This window comes from Ovis aries, chromosome 9 (genome assembly GCF_016772045.2).
Source record: "Ovis aries strain OAR_USU_Benz2616 breed Rambouillet chromosome 9, ARS-UI_Ramb_v3.0, whole genome shotgun sequence".
Lineage (NCBI taxonomy): Eukaryota > Metazoa > Chordata > Mammalia > Artiodactyla > Bovidae > Ovis > Ovis aries.
This window is the reverse complement of record NC_056062.1, coordinates 14,153,853-14,168,161: the sequence shown is the minus strand read 5'-3', so window position 1 is coordinate 14,168,161 and position 14,309 is coordinate 14,153,853. Positions and strand designations below refer to the sequence as shown.

The 14,309-nt window shown below is 61.7% G+C and overlaps 1 protein-coding gene across 1 annotated transcript in view; it reads right to left on the bottom strand.

Moving 5' to 3' along the window:
* Positions 1–14,309, bottom strand: part of ZC3H3 (zinc finger CCCH-type containing 3) — a 62,173-nt gene that overhangs the window by 6,423 nt on the left and 41,441 nt on the right. The window contains exons 5-9 of the mRNA XM_027973446.2: positions 9,572–9,756; positions 5,406–5,448; positions 5,170–5,331; positions 5,011–5,080; positions 3,205–3,336 (exon numbers count right to left, since the gene is read on the bottom strand). Of these exons, the coding sequence (XP_027829247.1) occupies positions 3,205–3,336; positions 5,011–5,080; positions 5,170–5,331; positions 5,406–5,448; positions 9,572–9,756 (592 nt within the window). The remainder of the gene's footprint in view (positions 1–3,204; positions 3,337–5,010; positions 5,081–5,169; positions 5,332–5,405; positions 5,449–9,571; positions 9,757–14,309) is intronic.

The following is a 14,309-nucleotide window of genomic DNA, read 5'->3' as shown; positions in this document are numbered from 1 at the left end:
CTGAGTACTGAAGAACTGATGCTTTCGAACTGTGGTGCTGGAAAAGACTCTTGAGAGTCCCTTGGACTGCAGGGCGATCAAACCAATCAATAAAGGAAATCAAGCCTGAATATTCATTGAAAGGACTCATGTTGAAACTGAAGTTCCAGTACTTAGGCCACCTGATGCCAAGAGCCGACTCACTGGAAAAGGCCTTGATGCTAGGAAAGACTGAAGGCAGGAGGAGAAGGAGGTGACAGAGGATGAGTTAGTTGGATGGCATCACTGACTCAATGCACATCAATTTGAACAAGCTCCAGGAGATAGTGATGGACAGGGAAGCCTGGCGTGCTGTAGTCCATGGGGTCACAAAGAGTCAGACACGACTGAGCGACTGAGCAACTGAACAACAACAACCTGGGACTGTTTAAATAAGACCTAGACTAGTGTAACAGCCAAGAATCCAGGTTGCAATAGGAACTGACTGTATACCAAGAGCTGCTGGTATGGGAACAGTGTATGTGGTGGGCTGACTGCAAAGTTACAGGCAGATTTTTTACTGTGTTGGGGGTGGGGTGGTATTCAAGGGTCAGCTGTATAGTACAGAGATTGAATCAGGTCATCATAAAACCTCCCAATCAAGAAGAGCCCAAGATAGATGGTTTCAACAGGTGAATCCTACTAAACATGTAAAGAATTAACACCTCTTCTTTTCAAATTCCTCCAGAAATACAGAAGATGAGAGAATACTTCCTAACACACAATAGCCAAAACAATCCACAAGGCTAGCCTTATCTTGGTTCCCAAAGCATACAGAGATACTACAAGAAAAGGAGATTACAGATCAATATTATTATGGATACAGATGTCAAAATCCTCAACAAAATACTACAAACCTGGACTAATGGCATATTAAAAAGATTACAGACTATGATCCAGTGGGATTTATTCTCAGAATGCAAAGATGGTTCAACATCCAAAAATCAATCAATATACTTGTGATTGATTGACGTGGTTAGTATGTCTGATTGACTAGCTTAACAGAATGAAGGGAAAAAAACCCACATGATTATCTCAACTGATACAAAAAAGATTTGGGCAAATAGCTATAAGATTCCACCTACGTTAAATACCTAGAATAGGCATGTTCATGGAGACAAAGTGTTGATTTGTGGCTGCCAGGAGATGGAGGGGGGAACAGGGAGTCACTGCCAACTGTTTAGAGATTCTGTATGGGGCGATGAAAAAGTTTTGGAAACAGATAGTGGTGGTTGTATAATATTGTCAGTGTAATTAATACCACTGAACTATACACTTAAAAATGGCAAATTCTGCTAAAATTAAAAAATTTAAAATGTAATGCACCAAAACCCATAGTACTGTGCACTTAAGTGGGTGATTTGTACCGGATATGAATTCTATCTCAGTAAAGCTGTGAAGATTAGAAAAGACTCTGATGCTGGGAAAAATCGAAGGCCCAGGGGAGAAGGGGACAACAGAGGATGAGATGGTTGAATGCCATCACTGACTCGATGGACATGAGTTTGAGTAAGCTCCAGGAGTTGGTGATGAACAGGGAAGCGTGGCATGCTGCATTCCACGGGGTCGCAAAGAGTCAGACACAATTCAACGACTGAACTGAACTGACACGGAGACACTGTCTGTGATTTCCAAGAAAGACGTCCAGAGGAAAAGGAGCTTCTGCAGGGCAGGAGGTGGCGGGGGTGGGCCGCTGACAGACGGGGGACAGAGAGATAAGGAAGTCGTGGAGGGGGACCATGAGGGCCGGGGAGTCGCTGTTGCTACAGAGGTGGCTGCGGATGATACCCACGCTCGGGTCTGCTCTTCGCCAGGAGGGGCTGGAGGCGCAGTGCTCCAGGCCCAGGCAGGGCTGGACCTCTGGCCAGAAAGCACCCTGGGGATGTGCGAGCAGCATGAGTCTGGTGGGCGTGCCAGGCCACAGCGCCACAGATGCCCGACCAGGCTGGCCGGGGCGGAGGGCAGCGCTGCAACACCCGCCCTCGGTGTCTCCCCCAACACGCGCGGATTCGACAGCAAGCCATCAGGGGAGCCCACCACCAGCACCAGGAGTGGCGGAGCAAGCGTGAGGCGGTCGCCGTGACATTCAGCGGCTCACGGGAGGCTGGCCATGTCCCCGAGTGTCCTGAGAGTCCAGAGGGACAAACTGAGGAGACGAGAGAGGCTGACCAGTGAGCCCCAGAACCAGGAGCAGCACGTGGCCCTGAAGAGGTGAAGGACACGGATCTACTCCAGCTTAAATTATTCACAAGAAAAGGGGATGTGTGTCTTTAACAAGCCAGCGCTTTATGAAGCAAGGTTAACAATTCCACTTGATTCAGTGGAATATTATAAACTCTCTGGGGCCCATCTGAGGACTTCCACTTCAGAAGCAAGGTGACGACTCAGCACTTTTTATATTATTTAGAGAATAAAATTAACCCTTGCCAGCCCAGGCTGCTGCCTCCGCCCCCACTGGATCCGGCCTGCTCAGCGCTTTTCCCATCTATAATTACAAGCCGCTATCCATCATGTGGCAGCCACGCAGCGCCCACACGCTGAAACGCACGCAGTAAGCACTTCCACTAATAGAAGCAGAACTTAAATATCGCCTTGATATTTTCATTTACATTGGGATCTTTTACAATAATCACCCACAGCCTCCCTGGGGGTCCTGCGCCTCCACCTCACCCCACCTGGGCTGCTCTGGAGCCACCAGCCAGGCCCTACCTCTGCAGGAGGGGCCTCCGCGGGGGGCCCCCGAGGGCTGTGCACAGGCAGGCAGGGGAAAGGCTATGCTCCCACCGTGCTCCCCACAGGGTGAAGCCCAGCCCAGAATAAGGAGCTGGCCTGCAGAAACACGCGATCCCCGGGCTCAGAGCCCGGCCTGCCGCCTAGGGCAGCCCACAAGCCCCGAGGCAGGGTGGTCACTCACAGCATCTGCGGACAAGGAGGCAGTGGGCCTTGCTGAGGCCCCTGGGCTGGTGAGGAGGCTCCCTCTAGGGCACTGGGACCCCCTGCCCAGGGGCCCCACCCAGGCCCACAGGGTGGGTGGGGCCTTCCCTGGAGGAGCGGGGGAGAAGCGGGCGTGCTTCTCAGCTGTCAGCTGTCGATGGGCAGGTGGGGAGGACAGGCCAGCGAAGCAGGGTGGGCCTGGCCCCGGGCCAGCTCCTCACCCCCAGTGCCCCTCCACCTCATGCCCCTTACCTTGGCACCCAGAGGGCAGTAGCCTTTCAGGAAGTCAGTGCAGACCTCCGCCTTGCGGGACACGTACACGTGGCTGTAGGGGCAGCTGCTGTTGCTGCAGATGCCCTTCAGGAAATAGGAGCAGACAGGCATCTGCGGGGCGGGAGGCAGTGAGGCCCAGGGCAGCTCCCCCAGGACCCCAGGGGCCCACCCAGGGCTCCATCACCAGGCGTGAGCCACACAGAGACTGGCCCACCCCAAAGGGAGACCCCCAGCCTCTCTGGGGGTGCCGCTGCCCGGGCCTACAGTCACGTGAGGACAGAGACGGGGACCTGGCCAGCGGGACAGCTCAGGCTCAGATGTGCTGTCCCCACGTCCACTGACTGCCCCAAGCCTGCCTGGTCTGGGCTGCGGGGCGGGCCTGGAGGCGCTGGCACCAAGAAGAGCAGGGCAGGGGAGGAGGGGGCAGCGTGCGGGTGCCCCAGCGGGGTGGCAGCCTACAGGGCCTGACAGCCAGCAGGCTTCCCAGCTGCCCGACGCGTGGGCACCGGCAGCGTCCGTGAGCTGGAGGCCTGACTCGGAGCAGCCCTTGCAGGGGCTCTGCTGGCACTGACTGTGGGTGGGCACCACAGGGGCCTGGCAGAGGGCAGGCTGGCCCAGGGGAGGCCTGGTGGGGGACACAGGCTGGCAGTCTGCTGCGCCCTGCAGGGGGAAGTGAGGCCTGAGGGCCAGTGGAGGCGGAGAGGCAAGGGTGTGTGTGTCTCCCACCCACACCAACTTCTGCAGCTGGGGCCCTTGGGGTGAGGCCTGCCCCCTGCAGGCCAGTTTCCTGGGGGGGGGAACCCTGCCAGGAGCTCACACAGCTGTGGCCCTGTGGGTCTCACGCCGCCTGCCTCTCCCGGGCCCTCCCTGCGCTGTCAGTCCTGCCTACCCTGTCCATGTGGTGCCCACTGCACCCACTGGGCGCTCTCCTGCCTCCAGAGAACACACAGGGGCTTCACTTTTCTGGGAGAAGGTGGCTGGGGGTGGGGGGGGGGGGGGGGGGCTGGTATGACTGTAGCCGAGGAGGGAAGGAGGGAGGAAGCAGAGAAACAAAGGGTGATTTAGCGAGGAGAGTTTATTTTTAATCGTCTTTTAACTGCAGCGCAGAGGGGAGCGGCCGGCCTGGGGCTGGTGGAGCTGCGGCTGCAGACAATTCCCTTAATGTGCGTTTTGATACAGGGCCCAAATTAGCGCTAATAAAAAGGGATAATAACGCCAACTCTTGCACCAAACGGAACTCCTCCTAGCTGTCAGCGCCGCTATCAAGAGGAAACTGCATTCTCATTTCAATTAACCTTGTTTGCACCCAGCACGTCCACACAAATAACAATAACATTAATTCAGGGCGCTGGTGCGGGGCGTCAGCCTCAGACAGCTCAGAGCCTGTGCCGGCTCCAAAGCCGGAGCTAATGAACCCGAAACTCGACGTGAATTTCCAAATTGCTCACAACAGAGTTTCGAAGCTCTATTAGGGAGAAAAATGCTGATTCTTCCCAAGTTCCTCAAGGGGAAAAGCTGTAGCAGCAGCACTGCCTCCCCGGCCTGCAGCGACCCCCCCTTGGGGCCAGCAGGACACCCGCAGCCAGCATGGACCCCTGACCTCAGCTGCCCGCACTGGGGGGCCGGCCCAGCTGTGCGCCTCCCTCTCCCACCGCCAGCCCCCCACTGGCGCATCTGGGAGGGGCACTGGGCATGTGGGGGATGGGAGAGGGGCCCAGGTGGGCCTAGCACGGTGGAGGGGTAGAGCCTTGGGGCCGCTCCAGCCCGGGCGCGGGGGACACTCACCTTCTCCTTGGAGACATGGTGGGAGAAGGGGCAGGTCCCGTCTGTCTTCTTGCAGGTGCCCCGGACAAACCTGCGCACACAGGGCAGGTCTGAGGGGCGGGAGCCCAGGGCGGCCCTGGCCCCCCACCACCCCACGCCCACCTGGGGGTGGGGGCGCACCTGGTGCACACAGCCACCTTCTCGGGATCGTGGACGTAGGGGCAGCGCTCGCCGCGGTTGCACCGGCCAAAGCGGTTGTAGTACATGCAGTACTCCTCTTTTCGCCGCCGCCGCCGCTGCCGCGCCTGCCGCACGATGGCCAGGCTGCGCTGCACGGCCCGGCTGGAGGCAGGGAGAGAACCGTGAGCCCCAGTAGGCAGGGAGGCCGGGGAGCCCCCCAACCCCGAGGCACATACCTGGCCAGGGAGCGGCTGCAGCTGCCGGCAGGGTCCAAGCGGCCTGTGGGAGGAGGGCACGGGTCACACCAGGCCCACAGCCAGCCAGGGGCTCTGCCCTGCCCCTGCTCACCAGCCAGACCACCCTGGCCAGGGCATGGGGGAAGCCAAGGGGAGCCGGCAGAGGCCACCCTGGTGTCTGGCCAGTGGTCCTGCCTCAAAGCGGGTGGTCACAGGAACAGGGGGTGGCAGGGCCTCCCTGCCACCTCCCTCTGTTCAGAGCAGAACCCAAGGACATGGGACCTGAGTAGGGTCTGGGAATGCCACTCAGTTTTGCAGCAGCTAAGAACGGCTTGTTTAAAGCACTGTAAAATAGAAGCTAAGAAGAGTATGGCCACAAATGCTGAAATCCTCCACAAATGCTGAAACCCACCAGAAGATGGGTGTCCCCTGCCTGGAAACCAGACTCCCAGATGGCCTGAGGAGCAGGCTGCAGGCTGGCCTGCCTCACGCGGCTCCAAGGCCCAGGCAGGCACCCGGCTCCTGAAACTGTGGAGGCATCCCATAAGACACTCCTCAAAACCCCAAGTGTGCAGACCAAGCAGGGCCTCTCTGAGGTCACTGACTGTGGCCCAAAGGGGGGTCCATGGTGACAGGAAGACAGGTGGACACGCGGCCAGGCTTGCCTGCAGAGGGGGCATCCAGCCTGACACGCAGCTCCCGCCTGCCATTTACATACCCGGGTAGTCCCCAGGACTGAGGCGGGCAGGCAGGGTGAGACAGCCACAGTTCCTCAACACACACGTGACCCTCCCCAGACCAGATCAGGTTTCCCACAGGCGGCTGCTGAAATGGAGTCACGGCAGGAGGCACAAGTGACATCACTCAGAAATTTTAGGGACCTGAGGCGATGACAAAGCATTCCTGGTTTAAAAAGGGACGTCCCCAAGATGTCTGGCCTGGAGGCGGCCACGGGACAGGCGGCCCCCTCACCACCTGGAGGGCCCTCCCCCTGGCATGCTGCAGGGCGCCCAGCGCCAACCCAGACATGCGCCGACCAAGCCCTCTGGGCAGCACCTGCACTGCCGCACTGGGGCGCTCCTCCGAGCCCGTCTCCTCCGGTTAGAAGGCGGCTCCAGGCTGTGCAGCGGAACCCCTGGGAGGGAGGCTGCTCCTGCGGGGATCCAGGCCCAGGGGGCCGAGTTACAGGGTTGAATGGGCGGGGGCACGACACGGAAACGAGAGGGGGGCCCAGAGCTGGGGGGCCGGCGGGGAGGGGTCTTAGGGCGGCTCCAGGCCGTCCTGGAATCTGGTTTCCAGGCAGGGGACACCCATCGTCCAGTGGCAGCGGAGGTCAGTCCAGACGGCACGTGGTGGCCCCCACCTGCTAGCCCGAGGATGACAGTGCAGTCTGATAGCGGTCAGTGAGCACGGCTTCCCGGCCGTCAGCCAGGCTGCCAGTGATGCTGGGGCAGCATCTGCCCTCCAGGGAAGCCGTCGTCAGAGTCATCAGAACAGCCCCAGGTCTGGCCTCTGGGGGGTGCTCAGGTTTAGTCCTCTTTCCACTGTGGCTCTTAAAAAAATGCCAGTGTAGGCCTCGGTAGGAATTTTTACAGGAACAGGAGGAGGCACCTTTTCAAATGCTTTGCAGTGTTAAAAAATGCACATAAAGTAGCTGGCTTGAGAGGCGCTAAAAAGTTCAGCTGAAAACCCTGGCAACCTCGAAGCAGGAGGGCTGAGCCTTCTGGAGAACTCGCACTTCCTAGGGGTCTTCCCGAAATAGAGCAGCAAGGCCGCCCCACCCCTCTCCCGCCCAGGCCCTCCCCCAGCTGAGGGCCCTGGGGTCCGAGGGCACAGAGGGGGCAAGCACCACCAGCTCCCACACCCCCTGCCCACCCACGCTGCCCTGGAATGTGCCACCCTGGGGAAGAGGCGTCCACGAGCGGCAGAGGCCATGGGGCAGGGCCTTGGATGCGCAGGGGCAGACTGACCAACCAGGGGGACCCTCTCTCATATGCAGCTCTGCATGACGCTGCAGCACCCAGGGAGGGGGTGACAGGTCACAGGTTACAGGTGAGGTGCAGCGACCCCCCACCTGCCCAGGGCCCACAGACACAGGCTGGCAGCAGAGAGACTGCCCCCCCCCTCCCACAGCCTACGCCTGGGGCCTGGGGCTCAGAACAAGCCTGGGAGCCAGTCCTGCAGCGCAGGCTGAGCAAGGGGGCTGGGGCAGGAGACTCGGGGTCTGCTCTACCGCAGGGCCCTGCAGGCTCTTACGGCTGACCCATGTGGGCTGAAGCCTATGGGGAGGGGCCCCTGGCTGGGTCCTGTGGGCAGGCAGACTTAGACCAGGAGGAAGTGCTTGGTTCCGGTTCCAGGGAAGTGAGGTGTGCCTACTAGAAGGCCCTGCCCCTGGAGCTAAAAGACAGGCAGGGCATGGCTGTTCCCCACAAAGCCTGGGATGGCGGGCACCCCAACAGGGCTGAGGCTGTGCTGAGAGTCCTGTAGCCAGGAAGGGGGGGTGGAGCCCCCGTGTCCCCCAAGGAAGGCTGCACTTTCTTGCTGAAGTCACAGTTCTGTTGACACCAGAGAAGAAAATTTATTTCTTTAATTATTACTCATCTAAGTGAGCTGCTAGTCTGTGGGCATTCCCACAGCTGGGAGCAATCCACTCTCCTCAAAGCCAGGAGCTGGCCACCGGGCAGGGGTCCAGGTGGCTGGTGCTGTCTGGCCAGCCTTGTGTCCCTGGGACAGGCTCCCCTGTGGTCTGTACCCCAAACCCCACCTCCTTGCCCCCACACGGAGGTGGGGGGCTACCCCAGCTGACTGGTTAGCAGGGCGTGGGCAGCGGCAGCCCGCAGGAGCAGGTGGGCAGGGAGGCGGCCTCTGTCCTCACCATAGGCCTAGCGGCTGGGGGGCCGGGGGAGAAGGCTGGGGAAGGCCAAGACACCCCGGCAGCTCTGCAGGGGAGGTGGGTTCTGTGGAGCTCAGCACTCAGTGTGGTGACCCCCCAGGAAGAAGTGCGGCCACTCCTCCGGCTGCTGCCAGCCCAGGCGGAGGGGCCCCCAGGGGAAGGGGGACATACCCCCACCCCTCGAAGGCAGCCCCCCGCCTGCCCTGACCAGACTGGGCTGCTGGACTGTGAGGGGGCAAACCCGCGTCTTCCTTCCGCCGGCGGGCGCCCTGCAGGGAGGAGCAGCCCAAGTCATGGGTGCCCCCCAGAGCCCACCAGTCCATTCAGGATAGGCCTCGCGTGCAGCCTGGGATTCCGCCAGAGTCAGGACAGTCCCCAGCGCCCAGCCCGAGGGGGCAGAAAGCAAGGCCCACAGAGAGACCTGGTCGCTCCACAGCCCTCGTGGGCTCGTGTGTAAGGGCCCCAGGGACACCACCTGGCTGAGCCCTGTGCAGGCCCCAGATTTGGGGAGGACAGAGTTGGGCTCTGAGACATCCAGAGCTGTTTGTGAGGCCCACAGACCACATGTGCCGGCGAGGGCGTCAGAGACAAGACTGTACCTGTGGCTCCACCGGGCAGAGGGCGGGACAGGGCGCATGGGGGAGCAGAGCCCTGGGCCCCAGCCCCCTGCAGCTGTCCTGGCAGAGAGGAGGTTCCGGGGGGCCCTCCACTGTCTCCTGCGCCAGCTGGCCCTGCACCCCACCACCTACTTCCTGAGCTGGGCTCTTCTCCTTTCTGCCCTTCTAAGGTGGTCAGGCTAAGGACTGAGCGTAGCTGGGCCGGTGCAATCCCCACAGCCCCTGTAAATCCCACCTTTTTTTTGAAAGAAAAGGAAAGCAGTAAAATTGGACTGAAACCAAAACACTTTCTAGTTAATTTGTACAATAAGCGAATCTGAAGCATTTCCTTCTCCGTGGCCTGTCTCCCCAGGCCCGCAGGCGTGCCCGTGGGGGTGTCGGCGCCTCCGAGCACAGTTGGGAGCCATTGCCAATGCGATCAGGCACCACGGCCCCAGGTGTTCACTCGCTGGGCCGTGTTTACCATACCTGGCTCATCTCCTTTGTCCAGGAGCAAAACACGGAAAATCAGAGGAGGCTCAGCCAAGCGAGAGGCGGGTGCAGCCTGCGTGCCCTGGGGGCCTCCCTGCTGCTGCCGCCTCGGCAGGGGCAGCTCCAGGACGCTGTCGGGGCGCCCTCGCAAGAGCACAGGCACAGCACCCTCCCAGGGGCCTCACCTGTGCGCAGCAGGGGCCTGCTGCCCCCATCCCCGCCGGGCCGGCTGTAGGTCTTGGAGAGCTTGTTGGCCGACACCTTATAGAGGACGCCTCCAATGCAGCGGTAGCCTTTGCTCCGCCACCGAGGGGAGCCGGTCTGGGCTTTCCCACCTGCGGCGGGACGCAGGGTGTTCAGCGCCAGGGACCTGCAGAGACAGGAAGGACCGTCAGCTCAGCCCTGGGGTGGTCAGAAGACCTCTGTCCCTCACCGTCCAAGGGCCCAGGAGGTGGCACCCTCAACCCCACCTCTGAGGCTGGGGCACTTTTGTTGGGGAAAGCCCTCAGTGCCAGCACTAAGGCAGCCCTGAGGGTCACCGGTATCCGGGATGCCTCCTGGACGCCGCCCCATGGTGCACCCTGGCTCTGGGACGGCCATGCTGTGAGGTCAGCAAGGGCCTCTGCCCACCCTCCGCTCCTCTGTCCTCTGCACGGAGCGCCTGGCATCACGACCAGGAAGAGACAGCCTCACCGACCTCCAACCCAGGGAAGCTATCTGGGGGCTGAAATGGAGTCCCCTCAAGGTCAAGGGCTGGTAAAGGCCTGGAGGTCACCTGGGTGCAGGCCCAGGCCAACCCAAGGGCAGACGGGTCAGAAGTCCCCCACAGACCCCCTGGCCGAAGCAGACAGGGGCCATAACCCACAACTCAGGTCCCACAGAAGTGGGCCTACAGCTGCCCTGGGGGGCTGCTCCTTGAGCTGCCACAGGAGGGGCTCAGGACTCCAGAACGACTTGGCCTTGACCTTCTGCGTGTCTTAGCAGAAACCTACTTATGCAAATTGAGCTCAGTTCTCTCTTAGCTCAAGGCAAGTCTGGGCCACTGGCAGAGCTGGGCGGGAGTGTCGCCTCTGCTGCAGCAGGGTGGGACCACCAGCCGCAGCTCCGGGTCGTCCGGGGGTCCTGGGCTCCCCAGCACCTCCTGCTGAGGCTCCCATGCCCTGAAGCCCCTCCCACGGGAGCCTACAAACTCCAGCTCCACTGGGGAGGCAGAACGTGCTCCTCTGGCAACCCAGGGGCCACGTGGCGGGGAGGCCCCGATCTGGGTCTGCGGTGCAGAGCAGGCCCCACAGGTGGCCCACCACTGGCCTGACTCCCCACCTGCAGGCTGCTCTCAGCAGCCAGGCGCGCTGAGACCTGAAGCTGCAGCGTCAGGCGGGAAGCGCCAAGCAGGCCTCCAGAAAGTACTTGACCCAGTTTCCCTTAATTAAAATTCAAGTTCACAAACACCAATCTTGGAGGGAGCGACCCCCACCAAGGGTCCTTGGCAGCCCTGCCCACCCTGGCTGCGCCAGAGGGGCTCCCGCTGCCCGCTCCCTGGCCTAGCCGAGCGCTGGGGAGATAGCCAGACCCCAGGCCCTCCCCAGACCCCGGGACCCAAGTCTCACGCCTTGGGCTTGGGGCATCTGCATGCCCAGTGGGCGCCTGATGTGTCTCCTGGGCTCCTCCAAGGCGGGGAGGGGCTGAGGAGGGGCGAGGATGGGGGTCCACCCTCACTGAAGAAGCCCGTCAGCCTTGGGAGCTCTGGAGCCCCTGCAGGCATCCTGGACACTGCCCAAAGGCTCAGCCTGGCCTGAGCCCCGACCCCCACGGTGAGTGGAGCCCAGCCAGTGGTCACCACAGCCCCCAGCTCAAGGCCAGGAGGCGCCCACAGCGCCAGCCCCGCACTGCCCGGAGCCCTCAGGGGCCTCCTGCCCACAAAGCAGCTGCCCTTCCGTCAATGTGCCCTGGGCGGGGGGCCGGATGGGGATTCACCATCAGGGCACCACCCCAGTGCCCCCTCAACAGGCTGTGCTCCCAGATGCCAGGACGCACTTGCAGGAACAGGGCCCTCTCAGCCGTCCTCCCCCACCTTCCCTCAGTCCACCGCGCTGGCCCCCATGAAATGTGAGACACAGGCTGCATGACGCCTCTGAGACAGCGGAGGGGAGGAAGCAGAGCCACGGACGCCCTAAGACCAGCCCTCCAGGGGGTGAGGAAGCGCCCCCTCCTTGGGCACGCGCTCTGGGCTAAGGCTGGACAGGACACCACCCCCAGAGGCAGGCACGCAGGCGAAGCTATGGATCCCAGCAGCACACGGCGGGCAGTCCTGGCAGGCCCAGCGGGTGGAGGACGGAGGGCCTGGGAATGGCTATTCTTATGGATGAGTATGACCAACCAACCCGGCCCCTCTTTCTAGAGAGAAGACCTGCTCCCGGGCTCTGTCCCGGGCCGCGGGGTGGGGTGGGGGTGCAGCAGGCCTCCGCTCTGTGCTCATGGCCCACGTGTACAATCGGGCCTGAGGACCCACGTACACGGGCCTCAGGGCGGGGCCTGGGTGCAGTGCTGCGGCAGGGCTGGAGCCTGGGAGCCAGGCTGGGAGGAGCCCCGTCCTCATATGGCATCCTGGGGCCACCGGGGAGGAGGTGGGCGCCCCCAACAACTCGGAGAGGGCCCTGCGCCCGTGGGCCCCCTCTGCCTGTCCTCACCCACTGGGCCCGCTGACTCTGGGCCTGTGGGCAGCAGACACTGGGGTAGGCGGGGGCTGGAACACTGGGCTGGGGGTGCTTGCCCCAAACGCCTCACAGCCTCTCACTGCTGTGGGTGTCACGGCACTCCAGTAAATTGTTACCCTAATGGAGAGGACAGCCTTTGGAAACGAGCTGTATTGAGAAGAGGGGATAAAATTAATGAGATAATAGCAGGGCCAAGGACCCGGGGAACGCTCCTGCCCTCGCGGCAAGGGCCTGTAATTCCTTTTCTACAACAGGAGCCTCAGACCTAAAGCCTTCTCCCATCCGTCCGGCAGGCCCACGCCGCCAGGAAATTTCATTAACGCTGGAAAATAGGAAAGGTATTAAGCGTGGATAATGAAGGCCAGGGAGGGAACCGTGCCTTAAGATAGTCCTCTTTCTCGCCTTTGTAATGGGAGGCATGAACTTTCCCTTCAAATCCATTTCTAATCCATTTGAAATACTACAGCAAATTATCTTTCCTTCAGCCCGAAAGCGGCCAGCCAATTTACTCCGAATAGAAGTGACAATGCCCCAGGATTTATCACCATAACCTTGACTACACTGGGGTGAGGGCTGGGCTTCTCCTGCCCCCCCCCCCACCGGGGGGCCACGAAGGACGGGGTTGGGGGGAGATAACATTTTAAATGAAAAGAGCTGGTAATGGGGAGAAAGACACACACACCGCAAAAGTAGGTTTAAAAAGAAAAGCGATCCATATGTCCACTGCCCAGGGAGCAGCTGCAACGTTCCAGGCCCGAGGCCGTCCAGGAGCTCCCAGGGGCTCTGCCCTCCAAGGTACCCTCTCAGCTGCTGTGCCCAGGAAGCAAGAGGACAGTCCCATGGAAGCAGGACCCTGAGAGCCAGGGCATCAGTCTGGGCAGGACAGGAAGGCTCTCCCAAGAGCCGGGATGACTGTGGCACGTCCTCTGCTGGGTCTGCAGGACCCCTCACCAAGCAGTGCCGACACCCCCTGCAGGGTGGCCCCCCGAGTAGCGCCGAGCCCACCCTGCAGGGCGCCCCACCCCAGTAATGCTGAGCCCACCCTGCAGGGCACCCCCCTAAGCAGTGCCGAGCCCACCCTTCAGGGCAGCCCCCCCAGCAGTGCCGAGCCCACCCTGCCAGAGTCCCCCTGGGCTCCCTGCACGCTCCCTGGCCACTGCCCAAGCAGGTTGGTGCAGGCCCAACACTGTGTGCGGGGCGCCTGCCCCAGTCTGCTTCTCGAGCTGCCCGGCTGAGATGGGCCCACCCAGGGATCCTCGCTAGTGGCCTGGCAGCCTGGAGCACAGGTGTGCACCCAAAGAACCGCAGGTAGACGGGCTCCCAAACACGCATGCACACATGGCTCGCCAGCCCACTGACAGGACCTGACGCACAGTGAGCGCACCCCAGGCCCCGGGCCGGGGACAGGCAGCCTGTGGGGCTGTGTCACCTGAAGGCCGCAGAGTGGCTCCCCCTGAGGGTGCAGGGAGGCAAGGGGCAGAAGGCCGGCCGGGCCGGGGAGACTCCGGAAGCGGCCCCAGCCTCCAGGATGCCCAAGGCAGGACAAGCTCCACCCTGGAGCCGTGCCCACCTCCAGCCCTGACGCAGACTCTGCCTTGGCTGCCGCTGCCTGGCCAGAGCCGCAGGAGCACACAGGAGCTGAAGGGGCCCGGTTCCAGCACACCCAGTGCTGACGATGCCACTGCCTCTCAGCACCCAGTCCTAAGGCAGCCTGGCAAGGGCGGGTCCTGTGCACCCAGAGAGGGTGGGGAGCCCCTGGGGACAGGGCCAGGCCAAGGGGCCCACACGTGGACAGGGAGCTGCTGGTGGAACTAAGGGCTGCCTTCCCCACAGGAAGGCCTCTCAGCACAGAGGCGTCTTGCTGGCACGTTCTTCCCAGTCCCCACAGTCTGCGTCCCCTGCCTCCTCCTGGAGACTCATCTCTCTGGGGACCACAGGCCAGACCCCAGTCACCGAGGACCCTGCCTCCCTGAGCCAGCCTCCTCTCTCGCCCCAGAGGCAGTCTGGGGCCCTGCCTTCACTGATACTCCCTGGCGGGGTCCCCGCCGCACCCTGTCCGGTCAGTTCATCTGAACACCTCGCATCTGATCCAGTTCCCGTCACCTCCCCTCACTCCAGCAGCGCTCCCTGCTCTGCTGCAGGGCTCCCCCCACTGCTCCCAGCGCCTGCTGTCCATCCTTGCGCAGGGCCTATGCATATGCTGGGCCTC